This window comes from Balaenoptera acutorostrata, chromosome 3 (genome assembly GCF_949987535.1).
Source record: "Balaenoptera acutorostrata chromosome 3, mBalAcu1.1, whole genome shotgun sequence".
Taxonomy (NCBI): Eukaryota; Metazoa; Chordata; class Mammalia; order Artiodactyla; family Balaenopteridae; genus Balaenoptera; species Balaenoptera acutorostrata.
In genome coordinates, this window is record NC_080066.1 from 86,467,064 (window position 1) to 86,487,860 (window position 20,797).

Here is a 20,797-nt window from a genome sequence, read left to right on the forward strand (position 1 = left end):
TAAACCTGCTGTTTGAATTCAACATTTATCTTTTATTTAACAGCAAAAAATACCTATTTTGAATATATCTCTCACTTAAACAGATTTCCATTATAAGAGGAATGTGCATGATAACTTTAGGAAACTTTTGAGATGCAGAAAGTAGGCTCAGGGACTTCCCTGGTGGCGCAGTGGTTAAGAATCCACCTGCCAATGCAGGGGACACGGGTTTGATCCCTGGTCCGGGAAGATGCCACATGCCGCGGAGCAACTAAGCCCGTGTGCTGCAACTACTGAGCCTGCACTGTAGAGCCTGCGAGCCACAGCTACTGAAGCCCGTGTGCCTAGAGACCGTGCTCCGCAACAAGAGAAGCCACCGCAATGAGAAGCCCACGCACCGCAACGAAGAGTAGCCCCCGCTCACTGCAACTAGAGAAAACCCGCGCACAGCAACGAAGACCCAGAGCAGCCAAAAATAAATTTATTTATTTATTTATTTAATAAAAAAAGTTACTCTATCATTAAAAAAAGAAAGTAGGCTCAATACTCAGAGTTTCAAAACATGAAGACAGTCATTATTAATAACATTTATTGCACCTATTTTTAATCTTTTCTCAGTGCATAGCTTTAGTTTTAAAATATTGCTAAATTCAGTCTATATGTAAAACTTTGAATCTGCTTTTTAACAAAATGTTATAGTAATTACATTTTTTCATGATATAGATATTTTATAAGAACGGTAGTTAATATTCTGTTAGTGTATGTATCACAATTCATATACCTATCCTACTCTTGGGCGTTTGAGTTATTTTAGTTTTTAGCATTATAAATTAAAATTAGGTCACAATGGAGATCTTAGTGGATAAAACCTTTCTGTGTTTAAAGTTTTATTCCCGCTTAGTATGTGTAATGCCAAAAAACTTTCCGAAAGAGTAAAGAATACACATTATCACCAGTAGTGATGAGAATGCCTGAATATTGACTAGAGTAATATGATCCATCATCTTCAAGAAAAAGTGATGAGTAGAAAATAGTATATGTATTAAATTTGCATTTATTTGATTACTGTTGAGAAAACATTTTTAATATTCTTCAATATTCCCCCAATTTTTGGTAATTTCTATAAATGTCTTTTTAGATCATTAAAATAGATAACCTTAATGTCTCTTCCAATCATTATTCTATGATTTATTTGTATTTCTTACTAATTATTAAAGATAGGTTTTGTGGGGCTTCCCTGGTGGCACAGTGGTTGGGAATCTGCCTGCCAATGCAGGGGACACGGGTTCGAGCCCTGGTCTGGGAAGATCCCACATGCCGCGGAGCGGCTGGGCCCGTGAGCCACAATTACTGAGCCTGCGCATCTGGAGCCTGTGCTCCGCAACAAGAGAGGCCGCGATAGTGAGAGGCCCGTGCACTGCGATGAAGAGTGGCCCCCACTTGCCGCAACTAGAGAAAGCCCTCGCACAGAAACGAAGACCCAACACAGCCAAAAATAAATAAATAAAATCAAAAAAAAAAAAAAAAAGATAGGTTTTGTTACAAGATAAGATCACATTTCTTAACCAGAGAGCATAAGTGACATTTCCCAGGTCACGTGGCTAATAATTCATAAAGATTGGATTAGAATTTAGATCTGCCAGTTCTAAATAAGACTGTGTTGTTCTTTCATTGAGAGAAAATTATGGTCTTGCTTTATTAAAAAATAGATTGAAAAAAAATAGATTGTATTATCATTAAGGAGCTTATTTCTTGTAATTTTGTTAATTTTACTTTACAGTAGAAATAATACAAGTCCTCATTAGGTGTTAAAGAAATCTCAAGCTGTTATTAAATACCCTTGCCTGTAGCCATCCATATGAGACCTAATTTACAAACACCATTAGCTGGTCATTTTTTTCTACACTAATTGGATTTTAAAATTAATATAATATGAATAGGTTAATCATTGATTTACAAGGTACCAAAAGTTATAAGTGAAAGCCTCGTTTTTACCACTGTGCCTTAACTATAAGTTCCCCTCCCTAAAGGAAACTGGTGTTACCTATTCCTTGGGATACCTTTTAGAAATAGATATACTCTTTGCCTGACCAAGCAGATGTATATTTATTCCTCCCTCTTCCCTTTTAAATGCATACTGTTTATCTCATTGTGTTTGTCATATTGGCAATAACCACTTTGTTCTTAATTGTTGCATCCTTTTTAATTATATATCTGGATCATAATTTTAGTATTCCCTTAGGACATTTTAGCTATTCTGTTTTTTTGGTGTTAGAAGAAAAAATTCTGTTGGGGTTTTTCAGCATTAGCTGTCCCTGACTCCTTGTTTGGCGCCTTACAATAAATGCTGCACTTTCCTTCACCACAATAAATAAATAAATAAATAAATAAACAAACAAATGAATGAATGAATGAAAAAAAATTCTGTAGTGAATAACCTTATAAATGAATCATTTTACCCATATGCTGTAGATATTTTTTAACCTTCACTCTTAGTACTTTATACTTAGAGAAAGAGTCTGCATTTTTCATTTTGATAAGTATTGCCAAATTGCCCTCCATAGAGAGTTTATCAATTTATACTCCTCCCAGCAGATACGAGGCTACTTTCCTCTATATTCTCACCAAGATGTTGTCTTAAAGGATTAAAAAAAATTTTTTTCTAATCGAATACCTTTTCATGTTTGTTTTTACTGTGAATTATCTGTTCATATATTTTCCTATTTTATATTGATTCAATGAAGCTCTTATATATTAGGAAAACTAACATTTTGTCTGCAAATATTTTTTCTCAGTTTACCTTTAGACTTTATGTGACATATTTTTGCCACATAAAAATGTTGTATATTTTATGTAGTTAAATCTGTCAGTCTTTTCTCTTATGGTTTCTGGGTTTTAAGTCACAACTAATTATATTTAAAATATGAAAACCATGTTAGTTTTTAAAAGTAGTTATTTGAACATGTAAATTAAGGTATAAATGACTTGTGCTATCTACTGAAAAATTAAACTAAATACATAATTTTCCTTTGTTTTGTACTTTTTAATGGATTTTATATAGTTTAAACTAAAAAATTTTTTTCCCTTTAAGTAATAGATTTACCTTGTTTTATAGATGCCTTCCAGGATGTCAAATTTGTCAACAACTCGTCAGGTAATTTTCATAACTCCATTGCACAAATTTTGAAAAATAAAACTAATGTATGAAAAAAATCAATACATTGGGATAAATTCACAGGCCATTATGTTTAAGGGTTACTTTACTCAGACTTCGGAGGTGAAGGATCAGGCAAAGCTGCTTGAAACTCAAGTGAAGGTATCTGAGCAGAGTTCTAAAGCTGAATGTGAATTAGTCAGGTAAAGATTGAGGGAAAGGGATTTTAGGCGGAGAGAACAGGATGTGGGAAGGCCTGGTAGTGAAAGAGATGATGGTTCTGTCAGGAAACTGCAGGCTGTAGAATGTAAGATGGATATTGGAGAGATCTGAGTCTGGAGAAATAAGTAGGGCCGGATCATTTAAGCTCTTTGTGTACTATGCCACACAGTTTTGATTTCATGTTAAAAGGATATTATATAGGGAACTAACATGTTTAGTTTTTTTTTTTTTTTTCCCCTCAATAAAAGCAGTTGGTATTTTGAGGAGATTGGATTGGGAGAAAAAAATAGAAACTTTTGGAGTAATTCTGGCAAAAAATGAGAACCTGAATTAAGATACTGGCTATGGTGATGAAGGAGAAGTAGGCATATTTGAAGGGATTAATCAGATAAATTCAATAGGATTTGGTGGATGTATGGAGAAAGGGAAGATTTGAGGATGGTACCTAACTTTCTTACTTGGGCAGCTAATTAAAGAGTAATGTTGTTCTTTTAAGCTGTGATGAAAGAAGACAAGAGGAAGTTGAGAAAGTCTCTTGTTGGTGGGCTAGGAACAGAAGTGCATAGAATACGTTCATTTAGATATATCGAGTTGTTTTACCATCTCCAGTCCTATTCATTTGTTCCTCTAGATGGGAAGTTTTCTGTCTGGTATCTTTCCACTCAGGCTGAAGAGCTTCCTTTAGCATTTGGTATAATGCAGATATACTGGAGAGGAATTTTCTCAGCTTGGTTTATCTGAAAATATATTTATTTTACTCTCATTTTTAAAGGATATTTTCACTGAATGTGGAATTCTGAGTTGACAGTTTTCTCATTCTAGTGCTTTGAAGATACCATTATATTGTCTTCTAGCTGTTGGTTTCTAGTGAGAAGTCAGCTGTCGTTAATGCAGTTGCTCTCCTGTGTGTAAGGGGTCTTTTTTTCCTCTGGCTATTTTAAGGATTTTTTTTTTTTCCTGTAATTCTGGATTTCAACAGCAGGTCTATGATGTGCCTAAGAATGGTTCTTTTTGTACTTCTTGCATAAATATCTGCAAGTTCATATTTTTCACCAAATTTATAAGTTTTCAGCCATTGTTTCCTAAAATACTTCTCTGCCCCATTCTCTATCTCTCTTCCCTCAGGGACTCCAGTTATACATATATTAGATTGCTTGATATTTTCCACAAGTCACTGAGGCCCTGTTTCATTTTTATTTAATTAAAATAATTTTTCCCATTTATTAAATTAGATCGTTTGTATTGATCTGTCTTCAGGTTCACTAACACTTATTTTCTGCAGTCTCCAATGCTGTTTTGCCCATCCAGTAGGAAGTAGATGCCCCAAACTAAATTTAGAAGACTGTATCATCAAATATTAATGTATTTATACTATTTTAATTCTATGGTGAAGGTATTAATTTACTGATATCCTAAAATCAAAAAGATTAATTTTCATACTCTTTATGAGTTCATTTATTTTTGTATGGTTTTTCATTGACTAATTTTTTAGAAGGTCTTTTTAAAATTTTATTACTTTTTTCCTTTAGGTGTTTTTGTGGTCGCTTGGTCAAGCAACATGCTTGTTTTACTGCAAGTCTTGCCATGAAATACTCAGATGTGAAATTGGGTGACCATTTTAATCAGACATTAGAAGAGTGGTCTGTGGAAAAACATACAGAACAGAGCCCAACTGATGCTTATGGAGTCATAAATTTTCAAGGGGGTTCTCATTCCTACAGAGCTAAGGTATGTCATGTATTTGAGTTTCTTCATTTACCTTATTACCTAATAATGTACATTTATTACCTGACAATAATATTGTGTCAGAAAATTAGTTTCAATCATTTCCTTATGTATTTTGAAGTTCTTTATATAGGTACATATATGAATATAGAATTGTTATATCTTGTTGAATTGAACCTTTTTTTTTAGTTTAGTCTACTATCTCACTTTTTCTTTGTTTTTGTTTGGTCTTTTGGATTAAGTATTTTTTTATTAAGCTTTCCTTCTTAAAGCATCTTATTTATACATTCTTTTTCTATTCTTTAGATTAATCTTATAATAAATACTATAAAATGCATTTATAACTTGTTACTAATATAAATTAGTACTTTTACCACTTCCTGGACAATGCAAGAAACTTTAGAATACTTGTGACTACATTTTTTTTCCCTCATGACTAATGTGCTCTTGTTGGCATGAATTTTATTTCTTCGTGTATTTTAAACCTCCAAATCATAATTATTATTCATTTAGACATATCAACATATTACCCTGTAGATTGTTCCACCTGCCTCCCTCCCTGCCTTGATTTGATAAGCAGTGCCAAATGCTGGGCCTGTCTCTCCATTTTTTCTATTCTCTTGGATGCTGAACCCACAAGTTGTCACTGCTTTGGTAGCTCACTGATAGCTTAACAACAGGTGTTATTTATCTAGTTTCTAGTTTCTCTAGTTCCCAGGGGCAGTTAGTCGAAAACAGCCTAGTCCATCATTGTTGGAAATGGAATTCCTCCTTTATTACTAACATAATCTTTTTTTAAAAAATATTAACTTTAGATTGTTTTCCAAACACTACTTAATGTACCCAAGTATAATAATGAGTTAAACAGAACTAATGCAGAAAGACTTGTTAGTATAGAACAAATCTCATTACAAATCATTCTTAAGGGATTCTGGAGTCTTCTCAGTTTTATATAATTCTGATATTTTGGGATAATTTTCCTTGGTGTTTGATCTCTATTTGTAAAGGAATTGGCAATATGTTGTTTTGCAAAGAACCTTTATTAGAGATGATTAAAAGTGTTTTTCTTCTAACATCTGAATATTTTAGATTTCTTATTAGCTAAGTCATAGGTGCTTTAGATAAAGAAAATGAATTACAGTAGTCATAGCAAGTAAATTTTGTGATGTCACTTACCAGAAAGATCATTTTTTTAATCTTTCAAACCAGAGGAACTTACTCCTCAGATATGATAGCTTATTTTCTTATAGAATGATTTTTCAAAAATTAAAGTGGTGATTCCATCTGAACACCTTGAAATACTGAGCAAAATTTATTATTTTCAGTAATTTGTGAGTCAAATCCACAGTTACTTCCAGTGAAGGAAACAATCATCTGTATTAAAAAAATCTGTGGTAATTTACTGCATAGTCACAATTCTGATCAATGGATTAGATCATTGATCAAACTTTCAAACAGATAATTCAGTATTTGCCTCTCATAGTTGCAAGAGTTGTAGAAGTCTCCATGTTTTCACCATTCTTCTCTTATTTTCCCTTTTCCCATCATCATACCTATCCTTAACGCTTCTCACTCAATGCATACTCATAGTTAAACAAGGCAATGAGTACTGTGGATAAATTTGTAAATCAGATGAATGGTAATTAAGTTTATATAAACAGAAAGAGTAACAAATTTACGTCTTAGTTTAAAAATTACAGTGCCACTGCTTCTACAGCTCTTACGGCATGATTTTCCAACTTTAAAATCGTTTGCTATTGCTTATTCCTAGAAGTGTAAATATATTGTAAGTAGCCTATGAAATCTATTTTATAAGAATCTGATCCAAACAAAATTTTTCTTAAGTCATATAATGTTGCATTTTGAAACCTATGAATATTCAATTATTAATTATTGTTTTAAAATCTTTTTTATTAGTATGTGAGGCTATCATATGATACCAAACCTGAAGTCATTCTACAACTTCTGCTTAAAGAATGGCAAATGGAATTACCCAAACTTGTTATCTCTGTACACGGTGGCATGCAGAAATTTGAGCTTCACCCACGAATCAAACAGTTGCTTGGAAAGGGTCTTATTAAAGCTGCAGTTACAACCGGAGCCTGGATTTTAACAGGAGGAGTAAACACAGGTAATTATACCAATTTTATTTGGTGTGCTTGTAAATTCTTCATAATATCAATTAGATATTTGAAAAGTCAACACTGAATATAAATATATTCAATTCTTCTGTTAAATAATCTACAGTTCCTAAGTATAAATGCTAACTGAAAAAGTATTTGGTTTTCATTTATTCTTTTAAAAGAATAATACGCTTTATCATTCACTTTTTTTTATTAAGACTTTATTTATTTATTTATTTCTGGCCATGCCGTGCGGCTTGTGGGATCTCAGTTCCCGGACCAGAGATCGAATCCGGGACCCCCGCCCCTCCGTGAAAGTGCCAAGTCCTAACCACTGGACCACCAGGGAATCCCCAAGAATAATATGCTTTAGAGCAGGGGTTTGCAAACTGTGGCTCCATGCACCAAATCCAGCCTACTCCTTATTTTTGTAAATAAAGGTTTATTGGAACGCAGCCACACTCATTTGTTTTTGTATTGTTTTGTATCGTACTTTTGTGCTACAAAAGCAGAGGTGAGTGGTTCTGACAAAGACTGTATGCCCTGCAAAGCCTAAAATATTTACAATTTGGTCCTTTGTAAGAAAGTTTGCTGACTCCCTACTGTAAAGCAAAGTGTTGTTCTTGTCACTCTGTGACTACTGGTAAATTGAGAGAAGAATGGCAATTCATTGCCTAGACACTGGTAAGAAATAGCTTTTCAAATTAATTTTTAATGTACTATAATCTTTCATTCTAAGTCTTCCCTATCAGATATACAGGTTGGATATATGGAAGGCAAATTAATTTTAATATCCAAAGTAAAACATAGTTATTATTTAAATTAGCTTGGAAAAACCTAATTCATTATCAGCAACTGTTTTTTGAACCTCATTGTGTGTCAGGCACTCTTCTGGCTGCTGAAAATATATCATTCCACAAAATAAAATATTTACCTTCATGGAACTTATATTCTAGTGGGGAAGATGTAAACAACAAACAGATAACTAAATAATGTATAATAAATTAGATGATACGTGCTTTGGAGACACATGAAATACAGAGGAGGGATAGTGAGGGATGGTCGAGGGGACTTCATTGATAAGGTGACATTTGAGTAGAGATGGAAGGAAATGAAGTGAGCAAGATAAGAGTAATGTGGGGCGGAGCATTTAAAGGAGAAGTGGCAAGTGTTGGAAGAATAGTAAGAAAGGTCCAGTATAGCTTGAGTGGAATGAGCAAGGAGTGCCAAGTGATGAAATCAGAAAGTTATGGGTGAGTGGTGGTGGTGGTAGGCCTGGCGTGGGGTGGTGTGGTGAATAGCAGGGGCAATAGACAGATCATCATATAAGGCCTTGTAGACCATTATAAGCACTATGACTTTTAATCGAATGAGAAGGGGAGGTTTTAAGCAGAGAGTTGACAAGAGCAAAGATCACTTGAGTGATGCTTTAAAAATAGACTGTAAACAGGCAAGGCATCATTTGGAAGAGCAGTGAAGGTGCTGTTTCCATAATCCATGTTAGGAATGAGATCTAATGCATTATAAAAATCAAATCGAATGATGCATTGGTTTGCTAGGGCTGCTGTAATAAAATACCACAGACTGGGTGGCTTAAACAAAAGAAATTTATTTTCTCACAGTTCTGGAGACCCAAGATCAAGTTGTTAGCAGGTTTGGTTCCTCCTGGGGCATCTCTCCTTGACTTACAGATGGCTCTCTTCTCACTGTGTCCTCCCGTGGCCTTCCCCCTGTGCATGTGCATCCCTGGTGTCTCTTTTTGTGTCCAAATTTCCCCTTCTTATAAGGACACCAGTCAGATTGGATTAGGGCCCACCCTAACAGCCTCATTTTCACATGATAACCTAAAGAACCTATTTCCAAATACAGTCACATTCTAAGGTACTGGGATTAGGATTTCAACATACGAATGTTGGAGAGGATACAGTTCAGTCCATAACAAGTGATAGAAGTTATGTGCTCTCTTGAATTATCTTTTCTACTTTCCTCCCAATTTTGACTCAGTTGGAAAACTTTTGTAGTTTTTTGTGAGCGTGTGTGTTTTGCCTATAGTCCTGAGCCATACTCTTCTTTTTTTTTAGATGATGTATAGAGCAGTAACAAAAGCTACAGTTAACATGAGGAATCTAAGAGAGGAGACTAGGCCTAACAACATGGTAAAAGTTAGTTTTATGTGTGTTTCAGGCAGTTGTAGTGATTTGACATTGTGGGGGTTTTTTTTCTTTTTTGTCCTTGTGTTTTCTTTTGTAAGTTTGTCTTTTGGACCTTGTTGCCTTTTATCTAGTGTATGTAAAGAAAAATACCACCAATTGTAATGTTATTGAGCAAAGGATTGTTCTGAACACAGTAAAGACTTTCAAATAAAGTGAATTAAATTTTGTATGAACAGGTGTGGCAAAACATGTTGGTGATGCCCTTAAAGAACATGCTTCCAGATCATCTCGAAAGATTTGCACTATCGGAATAGCTCCATGGGGAGTGATTGAAAACAGAAATGATCTTGTTGGGAGAGATGTAAGAGTGCTTTTTAAAATTTCTTACATTTAAACTTATGTATAAACAAAATTAGAGCAAGAATAATGCGAAGTCAACCTAAAATATTCATGATCATACCATGACCCTTTCGAAAATGCATTCATAGATACAAAAAGTAGTGTTAATACATCTTGTTTCTGCCTTTTTTTGTATAACTATTTCACACCGTTGCCATGTCATGCCAGTCTTTGTAATAAAATTTTTAATGATGACATTCTATTAAGAATTAATTGTATTGTCTGTAAGAGTAGTAATCAAATACCGGTGTTTTTTTCAAGTAGGTTAAAGACATGTGAATTGGTTATAGATATCTTTCAAGAGATTATTAAAAAGGAATTACTGAATTATAATGATCACTCTCAAGTGCAATTACATTTCTAACATCAATTTTAAAGATTCTACTTATGACTGGAAAAATAACTATGACATTTGATTGCTTTTATTCAGTGTCCTTTATATATTTCACTTTATTCACTAATAACTTAATAGTTTCTTCACATTGTTTGTTTATTTGTTTGCTGCTGTTTCCTTTGCATGGGATGATGAAATGTGGTATATTCTGCAATGAGAGCTGAAATATAATACTGTGGTTCAACCCATTATTGAATAATCTTCAGCTGCTTAAAAGCTCATGCTTTTTGATATATTCTTTTACATTTTCTATTTGTTGCTATGCATAAATAGAATCTTACCTCCTACTTGCCTTTACAGATTATTTCAGAATTTGTTTTTACTTTATATTAAATTTAATCCTGCCCACTAACTCTCATGTTTGCTATTGTTTAGGTGGTTGCTCCTTACCAAACCTTATTGAACCCTCTGAGCAAATTGAATGTTCTGAATAATCTACATTCCCATTTCATATTGGTGGATGATGGCACTGTTGGAAAGTATGGGGCAGAAGTCAGACTGAGAAGAGAACTTGAAAAAACTATTAATCAGCAAAGAATTCATGCTAGTAAGGGAATTTATAAATTTGTTGTTGTTGAAATTATCCTGGGCTGTATTAATTGCGAGCAGCATTCTAAAAAAGGTAGACTGTTCTTTAAGTTCTCATTTCCTTATGTAGCAGGATAACATACAAAACAACCATGAATGACTGACCTTACACAAAATAAGATATAGGAAAGGAAGTCTGAGATTAAATAGGGTACTCAGATAACAAAGCCAAAGCCACAGAGGTTCATTGGAAGCTTTGTTGCTATTGTAATCCCACTGCAGCTCAAGGAATTCAGAAATATTCTTAATGTATGATATATACCAATACACGACTTTGAAATTCAAGATTGAAGAGGAAAAACATACTTTATTGTGAAGTAAGAATCACCTTGCTTAAAGTTGATAACACGAGTAGGTATCACTCTTTGGTAGATATGTCTTAAAAGTTGGTATTTTTGACACTGGTCTTCCTTTCTGACCATGGTCAAACTTTCTGGCTCAACATCTGGATTTTTATTTCAAAAAAAAAGAAATTTTATAATTTTAGGACACCAAGAAGGTGAGCTCTATGACAAAGTGAAATAGAAATACAAACTCATAGAACAGTATTTTCAGATTATGATGGAGTCATAGCATCTCCTAAAAATTAGGAATGTCTTAGAATCCTTCATACCCCACTAGGGAATGCCTATATTTTGGATTCTTTCACTGCATTGCAAGTTATTGTAAAACAAAAATTGGTATTCACTGAATTTTTTGTTACTCTTAATAGAGGTCTTGGATTTTATTGATCTGTTCTGTCTATGTAGTCCTGATTCTGTTGTTAATTTCTATATTAATGTCTCAATGCATTTGGAATCAAAAATAGACATTTTAAAAGTGATTAAAAACAAATACATATGAGAAATTCAACTCATAAAGTATTAAAAAACTGAAAACCAAATTGGTGTTTTAATTTCTTGTCGAGTTAAAGTAGTGAAATATACAAAATAATTATTGCTTTTCAGTGAATATATAAATCATAGTGTGTGCCTCATTATATATTGGATTTTCTAATTTTGTTATTTAGAACAGACTTAAAGTCAGTGTAAAAGTAATTTATTCAGTATTTAATTTATTTATATCAGACTATATATCATGTTGAGGACATAAAATTAAGTCAACACAGTCTTATAAGAAATTATATTTTGGCATTTTATTTTTGATTGAGTGAAAACTAAGATTAAATTACTGAATTTTGCCTAATATCATAATTAATCTCTTACCTTTTTTAAGGAATTGGTCAAGGTGTTCCTGTGGTGGCACTTATATTTGAGGGTGGGCCAAACGTTATCCTCACAGTTTTAGAATACCTTCAGGAAAGTCCTCCTGTTCCAGTCGTCATATGTGAAGGAACAGGCAGGGCTGCAGATCTACTAGCATATATTCATAAACAAACAGAAGAAGGAGGGTAAGTGTATGATTACAACATATTTTTAATAATTTTATGTAAAGAGACTGTGGTTTTTAGAATATTAGATTCATTTCAGTGTTTTATCAACGTGAAAATACCTTCTTAAGTCTTGAGGAAATAGCCTGTCTGATACATTATTGGAATGAATTAAAATATAAGTCTTTGTAGTAGACAATTTTCAAAGATCTGTTAAACATACAGAGGCATGTATCTTTTGACCCAACAGTTCCATTTCTGATAATTGTTCCTACAAATGTTCTTGCACACATGTGAAATAACATATATAAAGTTACTCAATACAGTGTGGTTTGTAACAGTAAAAGATTGGAACAAAATAGAACATTTATATCAAGGAGACTAGATAAATAACTTATGGTACATCTGCACACGGAGTAGTTTGTAGTTAAATAAGGTTTTAATCTGTATACTAGATTTGGAAAGATTACCAAAATATATATGTAAAAAAAAGGAAAATGTACAGTAACATGTATATTATGGCACCTTTTATGTAGGAAAAAAGAAAAGGAGATAATTGTATGTATTGAAAGAGATCCTCAAAAGTTATACAAAGTAATAGTGCTTCTTGAAAGCAGTTGAGATGGAATGGCCGATGGAAGACAGTGGGAAAGACACTTTAACTATGAATTTTCACAGGTTTATATTTTATATTATATCATATTTTTGAGCCATGTAAATATATTCCATATTGAGAAAAAGAGATAAAAATGCAAATGTGCTGATATTTAACACATTTTGTTAAAATACTGCTTTTTACACCATAATATCTTAAAATTATCTTTATACAATATCTTATATGATAAGATATTGTATAACTGATAACATTAACACATGCCTTGTAAAAAAAATTAGAAATAATTCAAAGAGAAAAATCACTCCATTCCATTTTCCACCCTTATGACTTATAGTGGGAGTCTAATGAAGGAGAAAATTTCACTCAGGGTCAAGTATTTAATATTAATACAGTATCTTTAAATGTCTTGCCTGGATCCACTAGGACTTGATATTAGATTCTGCAAATAATGGAATTTGAAATCAGTGGATTGAGTTATGTTTCCTCTTACTTCAGGAATCTTCATGATGCAGCAGAGCCTGATATTATTTCAACCATCAAAAAAACATTTAACTTTGGCCAGAGTGAAGCAGTTCATTTATTTCAAACACTGATGGAGTGTATGAAAAGAAAGGAGCTCGTAAGTAGATTTCACAGAATAAGCCTTTTTTAAAAAAAATAAATTTATTTATTTATTTGGCTGCATTGGGTCTCTGTTGCTGTGTGTGGGCTTTCTCTAGCTTCAGCGAGTGGGGGCTACTCTTTGTTGTGGTGAGTGGTCTTCTCATTGCAGTGGCTTCTCTTGTTGCGGAGCATGGGCTCTAGGCACACGGGCTTCAGTAGCTGTGGCACGTGGGCTCAGTAGTTGTGGCACACGGGCCCTAGAGCACAGGCTCAGTAGTTGTGGCGCATGGGCTTAGTTGCTCTGCAGCATGTGGGATCTTCCCGGACCAGGGCTCGAATCCGTGTCCCCCTGCATTGGCAGGTGGATTCTTAGCCACTGCGCCACCAAGGAGGCCCAGAATAAACCTTTTTATTTCATTCAAAGTACATTCTAAATTGGATAAATGCTTTTTAATTAATTAATTAATTTTTGGCTGCTCCCCATGGCTTATGGTATCTTAGTTCCCTGATGAGGGATTGAACCCAGGCCCTCTGCAGTGAAAGCATGGAGTCCTAACCACTGGACCGCCAGAGAATTCCCAGTTGGAGAAATACTTTTTTTAAAACTTCGAATTTAAAATTTTAAAATCTTTTCTAACCATGTAAAGATGTCATTTATAATTTTGTTCAAGCCAAGAGATAGCATAGAAGGATTATAGTTTTTTTTTAAATTTATTTTATTTATTTATTTATTTTGGCTGTGTTGGGTCTTTGTTGCTGTGCGCAGGCTCCCTCTAGTTGCGGTGAGCGGGGGCTACTCTTCGTTGCGGTGCGCGGGCTTCTCATTGTGGTGGCTTCTCTTGTTGTGGAGCAGGGGCTCTAGGTGCGCGGGCTTCAGTAGTTGCGGCATGCGGGCTCAGTAGTTGTGGCTCACGGGCTCTAGAGCACAGGCTCTATAGTTGTGGCGCACGGGCTTAGTTGCTCCGCGGCATGTGGGATCCTCCCGGACCAGGGGTTGAACCCCTGTCCCCTGCATTGGCAGGTGGATTCTCAACCACTGCGCCACCAGGGAAGCCCGTAGAATATAGTTTTTATATGGTGTTGAGACAGGTATTACACTTCTATTTTTGGAAAAGTTTCATAACTGAGCCTCAGTATATTATGTCCAGGATCAAGGAAGAACTCTAAAGAGTTATTATTGGCTTCTCTAAAATATATTTGGAGGAAAAAACTCTATTTTCCTCTGAGTGAGTGCTCAAATTAAAGATCAGTGCTGCTTCACTATTGATACTTTGTGTAAAATAGATAACTAATGAGAACTTGCTGTATAGTATAGCACAGGGAACTCTACTCAGTGCTTTGTGGTGACCTAAATGAGAAGGAAATCCCAAAAGAGAGGGGATATATGTATACATATAGCTGATTCACTTTGCTGTACATTATAAACTAACACAATATTGTAAAGCAATTATACTCCAATAAAAAAAAATAGAGACCAGTGTTGCTTAATTTCAGTCATCTAGACATGGGCTTCAGTTTACAGAGACAAAAAATTTTAACAGTTCTCTAAGTAGGTGGATGATAACATGGTTTGATTTGCTGTTTTCTTTCATGCATTTCATTTTCGTATACTATGAAATGAAGTTAGTTGAAAAATTTGTATTGGGGTTATAACAATAGACTTTTATTTTATGAAAAGGTTATTAAATGAAAACCTCTCTCTAATGGTATTATGTTTCAAATTTTAAATAAATTTCCAGTAAAAGGATTCAACAAAACATTTCTCATTCAAGAACACGTATATTTACTTGAACTGAGTAAATGTCCACTCTGCAGAAGAAACAGCAGGATTTACTCAGATTAGTAATCTATAGCCTTAGCTCATAAATTGCTTATTCTAGTAATGGACATAAAATATATTAAAAAATGAATATAATATGAAACCAAACATTTTGCATATACTTGAATTTTATTTATTTTATAATTTTTAAAAAATTTATAACTTATTTATTTTTGGCTGCGTTGGGTCTTCGTTGCTGCGTGTGGGCTTTCTCTAGTTGCGGCGAGTGGGGGCTACTCTTCGTTGCAGTGTGTGGGCTTCTCATTGCGGTGGCTTCTCTTGTTGCGGAACACAGGCTCTAGGCACTCGGGCTTCAGTAGTTGTGGCACGTGGGCTCAGTAATTGTGGCTCACAGGCTCTAGAGCACAGGCTCAATAGTTGTGGCGCCCGGGCTTAGTTGCTCCACGGCATGTGGGATCTTCCTGCACCAGGAATCAAACCCGTGTCCCCTGCATTGGCAGGTGGATTCTTAACCACTGTGCCACCTGGGAAGTCCCTACTTGAACTTTATTTGGTAAATGATACAAATTCTTTACTTTTCTGTGTTTTGATTGTAATGAAATGATTTCTGACCCAAAAAAACTATGTCTGCCAAGTAGTTTGCAGTTACTTTGTGATTTATATGCCTGACGTCTTAGCTTATAAAATATAAAGACATAATATTATGAATTGATCTTTAAATAGATTACTGTTTTCCACATTGGATCAGATGAACATCAAGATATAGATGTAGCAATACTTACTGCACTGCTTAAAGGTAAGACTTAAAATTTATTTGTTAGATCTTTCATTTATAGTGTTTTTATATGTTAGGATTTTTTAATTTGACTAAACATTTGATAACTGAATTTTTCAATAGTTTTTCTTTGAAAAGGACACAATGTTCACTTTCTTTGAAAAATTTGCTTTTGTTTTTAATCTTATAACTTTTTTAAAAGTTCATACCAGGATTTATGCCATTAGACCTGTTTAATTATCCTGTTAAGAATGTGTCAAACATGTCACATTTTTAATTGGCTAAAAAATAAGTGTTTAAAAGTAACAGAGTATTAGTTAATAGAAATTAAGGATAGCATTCTTAAATGTGCTATTTTCATTAGGAAGGAAAATTTGGAAAGAAAACTAATGGTATCTTCTAGGACTAAGGGGTTAATGCACACGCAGTTGAATTGTTTTCCTCTCATTATCTTTCCAAAGACATCTAACTGATAAGACAAACAATACTGTAGTGAAAAATCTTTTCAAAAATTAGAAACTAAAATGTTGTTCCATCTGAGTACCTGAAAGTCCAAGTATGCAGTGAGGTGGCAGAAGCAGAGCAAGAGAGCACTGTCTTATCATTCACAAGAATTTCCCAAATATTAGACCACAATGAATTGCCAATAGATCAAACATTTGAAAAATACTATAATAAAATATAACATATTTACATCATCTGAGAATAAGAGATCATAAGTAATAGGAAGCCCAGAAACCATAAAGGGAAAGATCAATAAATGCGATTGCATAAAAATAAAAAATAAAAAGAGAGCACCTAATATTTGCTGTATACTTTCTGTGTACTAGCTACTGTGCTTTAGTGGTTTATGTTGTTTACCCTTGTGACAGCCCTAAGAGGAAGATTTCCTATTATTTTCCTCATTTTATAGTTGAGAAAACTAAGAACAGGAATGTGGAAGGATCACAAAAAGGCGTTGTAAATTAGTAACAAAAAGATGAATACCTCATGGAAAAATGAGTCAAAATTTAAGTAAAAGATTTTAGCAGAGTACAGATGCTTGGGGGAAATGTGGAAATGATGGAAAGATGTTATAATTTTTAAAAAAACATAAATTAAAAAAAAAAAGAAGCTTTCTGTCCTCCTACTGGGTATTTGTATACTCCTGATGGATGGTATAACCTTTCTGGAATATGTTTTGTCAGTGTATCAAAAGCTTTACATTATATACCCTTCTACACAGCAATTTGGCTTCTACAGATTCATCCTGTTAAATATGTGCACAAAGATACACTCACCAGAAAATTCAAAATAACATGAAATGTCCACTAGTTAGAATATTTGTTGAATAAATTTTAGTTCACCTTTAAAAGGTATTTATATATATATAAGGTACATCTATATGTACTGTTACTGAAAACTAAATACGATACATAAAGCAGGCTGAGTATTTTGTATAGTTTGACCTACTTTTGCATAAACAATTAAAAGTATATATATGAACTTATATATGCACAGAAAACACCTGTAAGGATATTTTTCATAATATTAACAGTCAATACTATTGCTGTGATAGAAACAGATCATCTTTCTTTTCTGTTCATTCTTGTGCATTCTGAATTGTTTGCGATGGATGAGGCTGTGTCTTTTCTATAGTTGGAAAATAAAAGTCCTCAACCCTGGGGTAACCTTATGTTTCTGAGGCAGGCTACCTCTGAATAGTGACTAACACCAGCTGTGTAAGTTAATTAAAGGGGAAGGGGGAGAATTCATAAGTGTTCAATTTTAATGGAGATAAATTAATTGAACTTGTCGACTGTTTTCTTTATTCGATTAGGCACTAATGCATCTGCATTTGACCAGCTCATCCTTACATTGGCATGGGATAGAGTTGACATTGCCAAAAATCATGTATTTGTTTATGGACAGCAGTGGCTGGTATGTAAATAATCTATATAAACAGTGTAATTAAATTAAGCTAAGTTAATAACAAAGTATTTGCTGAAACTGTGACCTAACTTGACATTTGCCTGTCGGTCAAAAGTGCAGACTTACTGTAGCTAAACATTTCTGCAACATTCAGATCCATTTAGGATTTAATAAGTTCTATTTGCCTCTTGATAAAAACTGTGTTTTTTATAGGGTGGAGATCTTTAAAAATCCTGTAACTGAAAAAAGTTTTAGAAATAGTGCTCTTTGCATCTGTGTTTGTCAGGAATGTTGGCCTGTAATTTTCTTTTCTTCTGGGGTCCTTGTCTGGTTTTGGTATCAGAGTAATGCTGGACTCATAAAATGAGTTTGGAAGAGTTTGAGAAGGATTGGTATTAGTTCTTTGAATGTTTGGTTAAATTCACCAGTGAAGCTGTCTGGTCCTTACTAGTAATCATACTGTTCAGAATTTCTATTTCATCATGATTTGGTCTTGATAGGTTGTATGTTTCTAGGAATTTATCTGTTTCTTCTAGGCTGTCCAGTTTGTTGGCATGTAATTGTTCATATTAACCTCTTAATGATCCTTTGTATTTCTGTGGTATCAGTTGTAACATCTGTTTCATTTTTGATTTTATTTATTTGAGTCCTCTCTTTTTTTTCTTCTTGAGTCTAGCTAAGGGTTTGTCAATTTTATCTTTTCAGAGAACTAGCTCTAGTTTCATTCTAGTTGTCTTTTCAATCTCTGTTTCGTTTATATCTGTTCTAATTTTTGTTACTTTCTGCCTTCTACTAACTTTGAGTATGGTTTGTTCTTCTTTTTCTGGTTTCTTGAGGTGTTAAGTTAGGTTATTTGAGACTTTTCTTGTTTTTTGAGGTAGGCATTTATCGCTGTGAACTTCCCTGTTGGAACTGCTTTTGTTGCATCCCACAAATTTTGGTATGTTATATTGACATTTTTGTTTTTCTCAAGGTACTTTTTATTTATTTTTTTGGCTGCGTTGGGTCTTTGTTGCTGTGTGCGGGCTTTCTCTGGTTGCGGCGAGCAGGGTCTACTCTTCGTTGCGCTGTGTGGGCTTCTCATTGCAGTGGCTTCTCTTGTTGCAGAGCACGGGCTCTAGGCACATGGGCTTCAGTAGTTGTGGCATGCAGGCTCAGTAGTTGTGGCATGTGAGCTCTAGAGTACAGGCTCAGTAGTTATGGCGCACGGGCTTAGTTGCTCTGTGGCATGTGGGATCTTCCCGGACCAGGGCTCGAACACGTGTCCCCTGCATTGGCAGGCGGATTCTTAACCACTGCGCCACCAGGGAAGCCCTCTCAAGATATTTCTTAATTTCTCTTTTGATTTCTTCTTTGACCCATTGGTTGTTGAGTAGTATGTTGTTTGATCTTCATGTATTTATGAATTTTCCAGTTTTCTTTGTGTAATTTCTATTTTCATACCATTGTGGTCAGAAAAGATGCTTGATATGATTTGTCTTCTTAAATTTATTAAGACTTGTTTTGTGGTCTAACATGGTCTATCCTGCAAAATTTTCCATGTGCACTTGAGAAGAATGTGTATTCTCTTGCTTTTGGGTGGAACGTTCTGTATATCTGTTAAGTCCATTGGTCTAATGTGTCATATAAGGCTGATGTTTTCTTACTGATTTTCTGTCTGGATGATCTATCCACTGATGTAAGTGGGTATTAAAGTCCCCTATTATTTTGTATTGCTGTCTGTTTCTCCCTTTAAGACTGTTAATATTTGTTTTATGTATTTATATGCTCCTATGATGGGTACATAAATATTTACATATATTTTATCTTCTTGTTGAATTGACCCCTTTATCATTATGTGCCATCCATCTTTGTTTCTTATTACAGTCTTTTTTTTAAAGTCTATTTTGTCTGATATAAGTAAGCTTTCTTTTGGTTTCCATTTGCATGGAATATCCTTTTCCATTTCTTCACTTTCAGTCTATATGTGTCTTTACATCTAAAGTGAGTCTCTTGTAGGCAGCATATAGATAGGTCTTGTGTTTTTATCTGTTCAGCTACTCTGTGTCTTTGAATTGTTGAGTTTAGTCCATTTATATTTAAAATAATTATTATAAGTATGTACTTACTGATATTTTGTTAATTGTTTTCTGGCTGTTTTTGTAGTTCCATTCTGTTCCTTTTTTTTCTCTCTCTTGCTCTCTTCTTTTGTGATTTGATGACTTTAGTGATATGCTTATATTTTTTTCTCTTTGTCTTTTGTGTATTTACTATAGGATTTTGCTTTGTGTTTACCATGAGGTTTACATATAATAACTTATATCTATAATGTCTATTTTATGTTGATAACCACTTGTTTGATCCCATTCTAAATCTCAACATTTTTATATTCCCCTTTCCTGTTTTCTGTTTTTCATGTCACAGTTTACATCTTTTTACCTCGAGTATCCCTTAACTAATTATCATAATCATGGCTATTTTTACTACTTTTGTCTTTCAACCTTTATTCTAACTTCATAAGTGATTAATCTACTATTTTTACTATATATTTACCTTTTCAGTGAGATTTCTTTCATATGTTTTCTTGTTACTAATTACCACCCTTTCTTTTCAGCTTAAAAGAAGCTCCTTTAACATTTCTTGAAAGGCTGGCTTAGTGGTAATCAACCCCTTTAGCTTTTGCTAGTTTGGAAAAGTCTTTCTCTCTTTCAATTCAGAATAAGAATTTTTGCCAGGTAGAGTATTCTTGGTTGGAAGTTTTTTCTTTCTGTACTTTGAATATATCATGCCACTCCCTTCTGGCCTGCAAAGTTTCTGCTGAAAAATATGCTGATAGTCTTATGGAGGTTCCCTTCTATGTAACAAGTTGTTTTTCTCTTGCTGCTTTTAATATTCTTTCCTTGTCTTTAACTTTTGGCATTTCAATTATGTGTCTTGGTGTGGGTCTCTATAGGTTCACCTTATTTGAAACTCTCTGAGCTTCCTGTATCTGGATGTCTGTTTTCTTCCCCAGGTTAGGGAAGTTTC

At 34.1% G+C, this 20,797-nt stretch overlaps 1 protein-coding gene across 1 annotated transcript in view; it reads left to right on the forward strand.

Annotated features, from left to right (window-relative positions):
• TRPM7 (transient receptor potential cation channel subfamily M member 7) overlaps positions 1-20,797 on the forward strand; it is a 111,827-nt gene that overhangs the window by 26,288 nt on the left and 64,742 nt on the right. Inside the window, exons 3-11 of the mRNA XM_007170409.3 lie at positions 3,095-3,133; positions 4,885-5,083; positions 6,998-7,211; positions 9,593-9,717; positions 10,525-10,696; positions 11,953-12,127; positions 13,218-13,341; positions 15,829-15,901; positions 17,700-17,800. Of these exons, the coding sequence (XP_007170471.2) occupies positions 3,095-3,133; positions 4,885-5,083; positions 6,998-7,211; positions 9,593-9,717; positions 10,525-10,696; positions 11,953-12,127; positions 13,218-13,341; positions 15,829-15,901; positions 17,700-17,800 (1,222 nt within the window). The remainder of the gene's footprint in view (positions 1-3,094; positions 3,134-4,884; positions 5,084-6,997; positions 7,212-9,592; positions 9,718-10,524; positions 10,697-11,952; positions 12,128-13,217; positions 13,342-15,828; positions 15,902-17,699; positions 17,801-20,797) is intronic.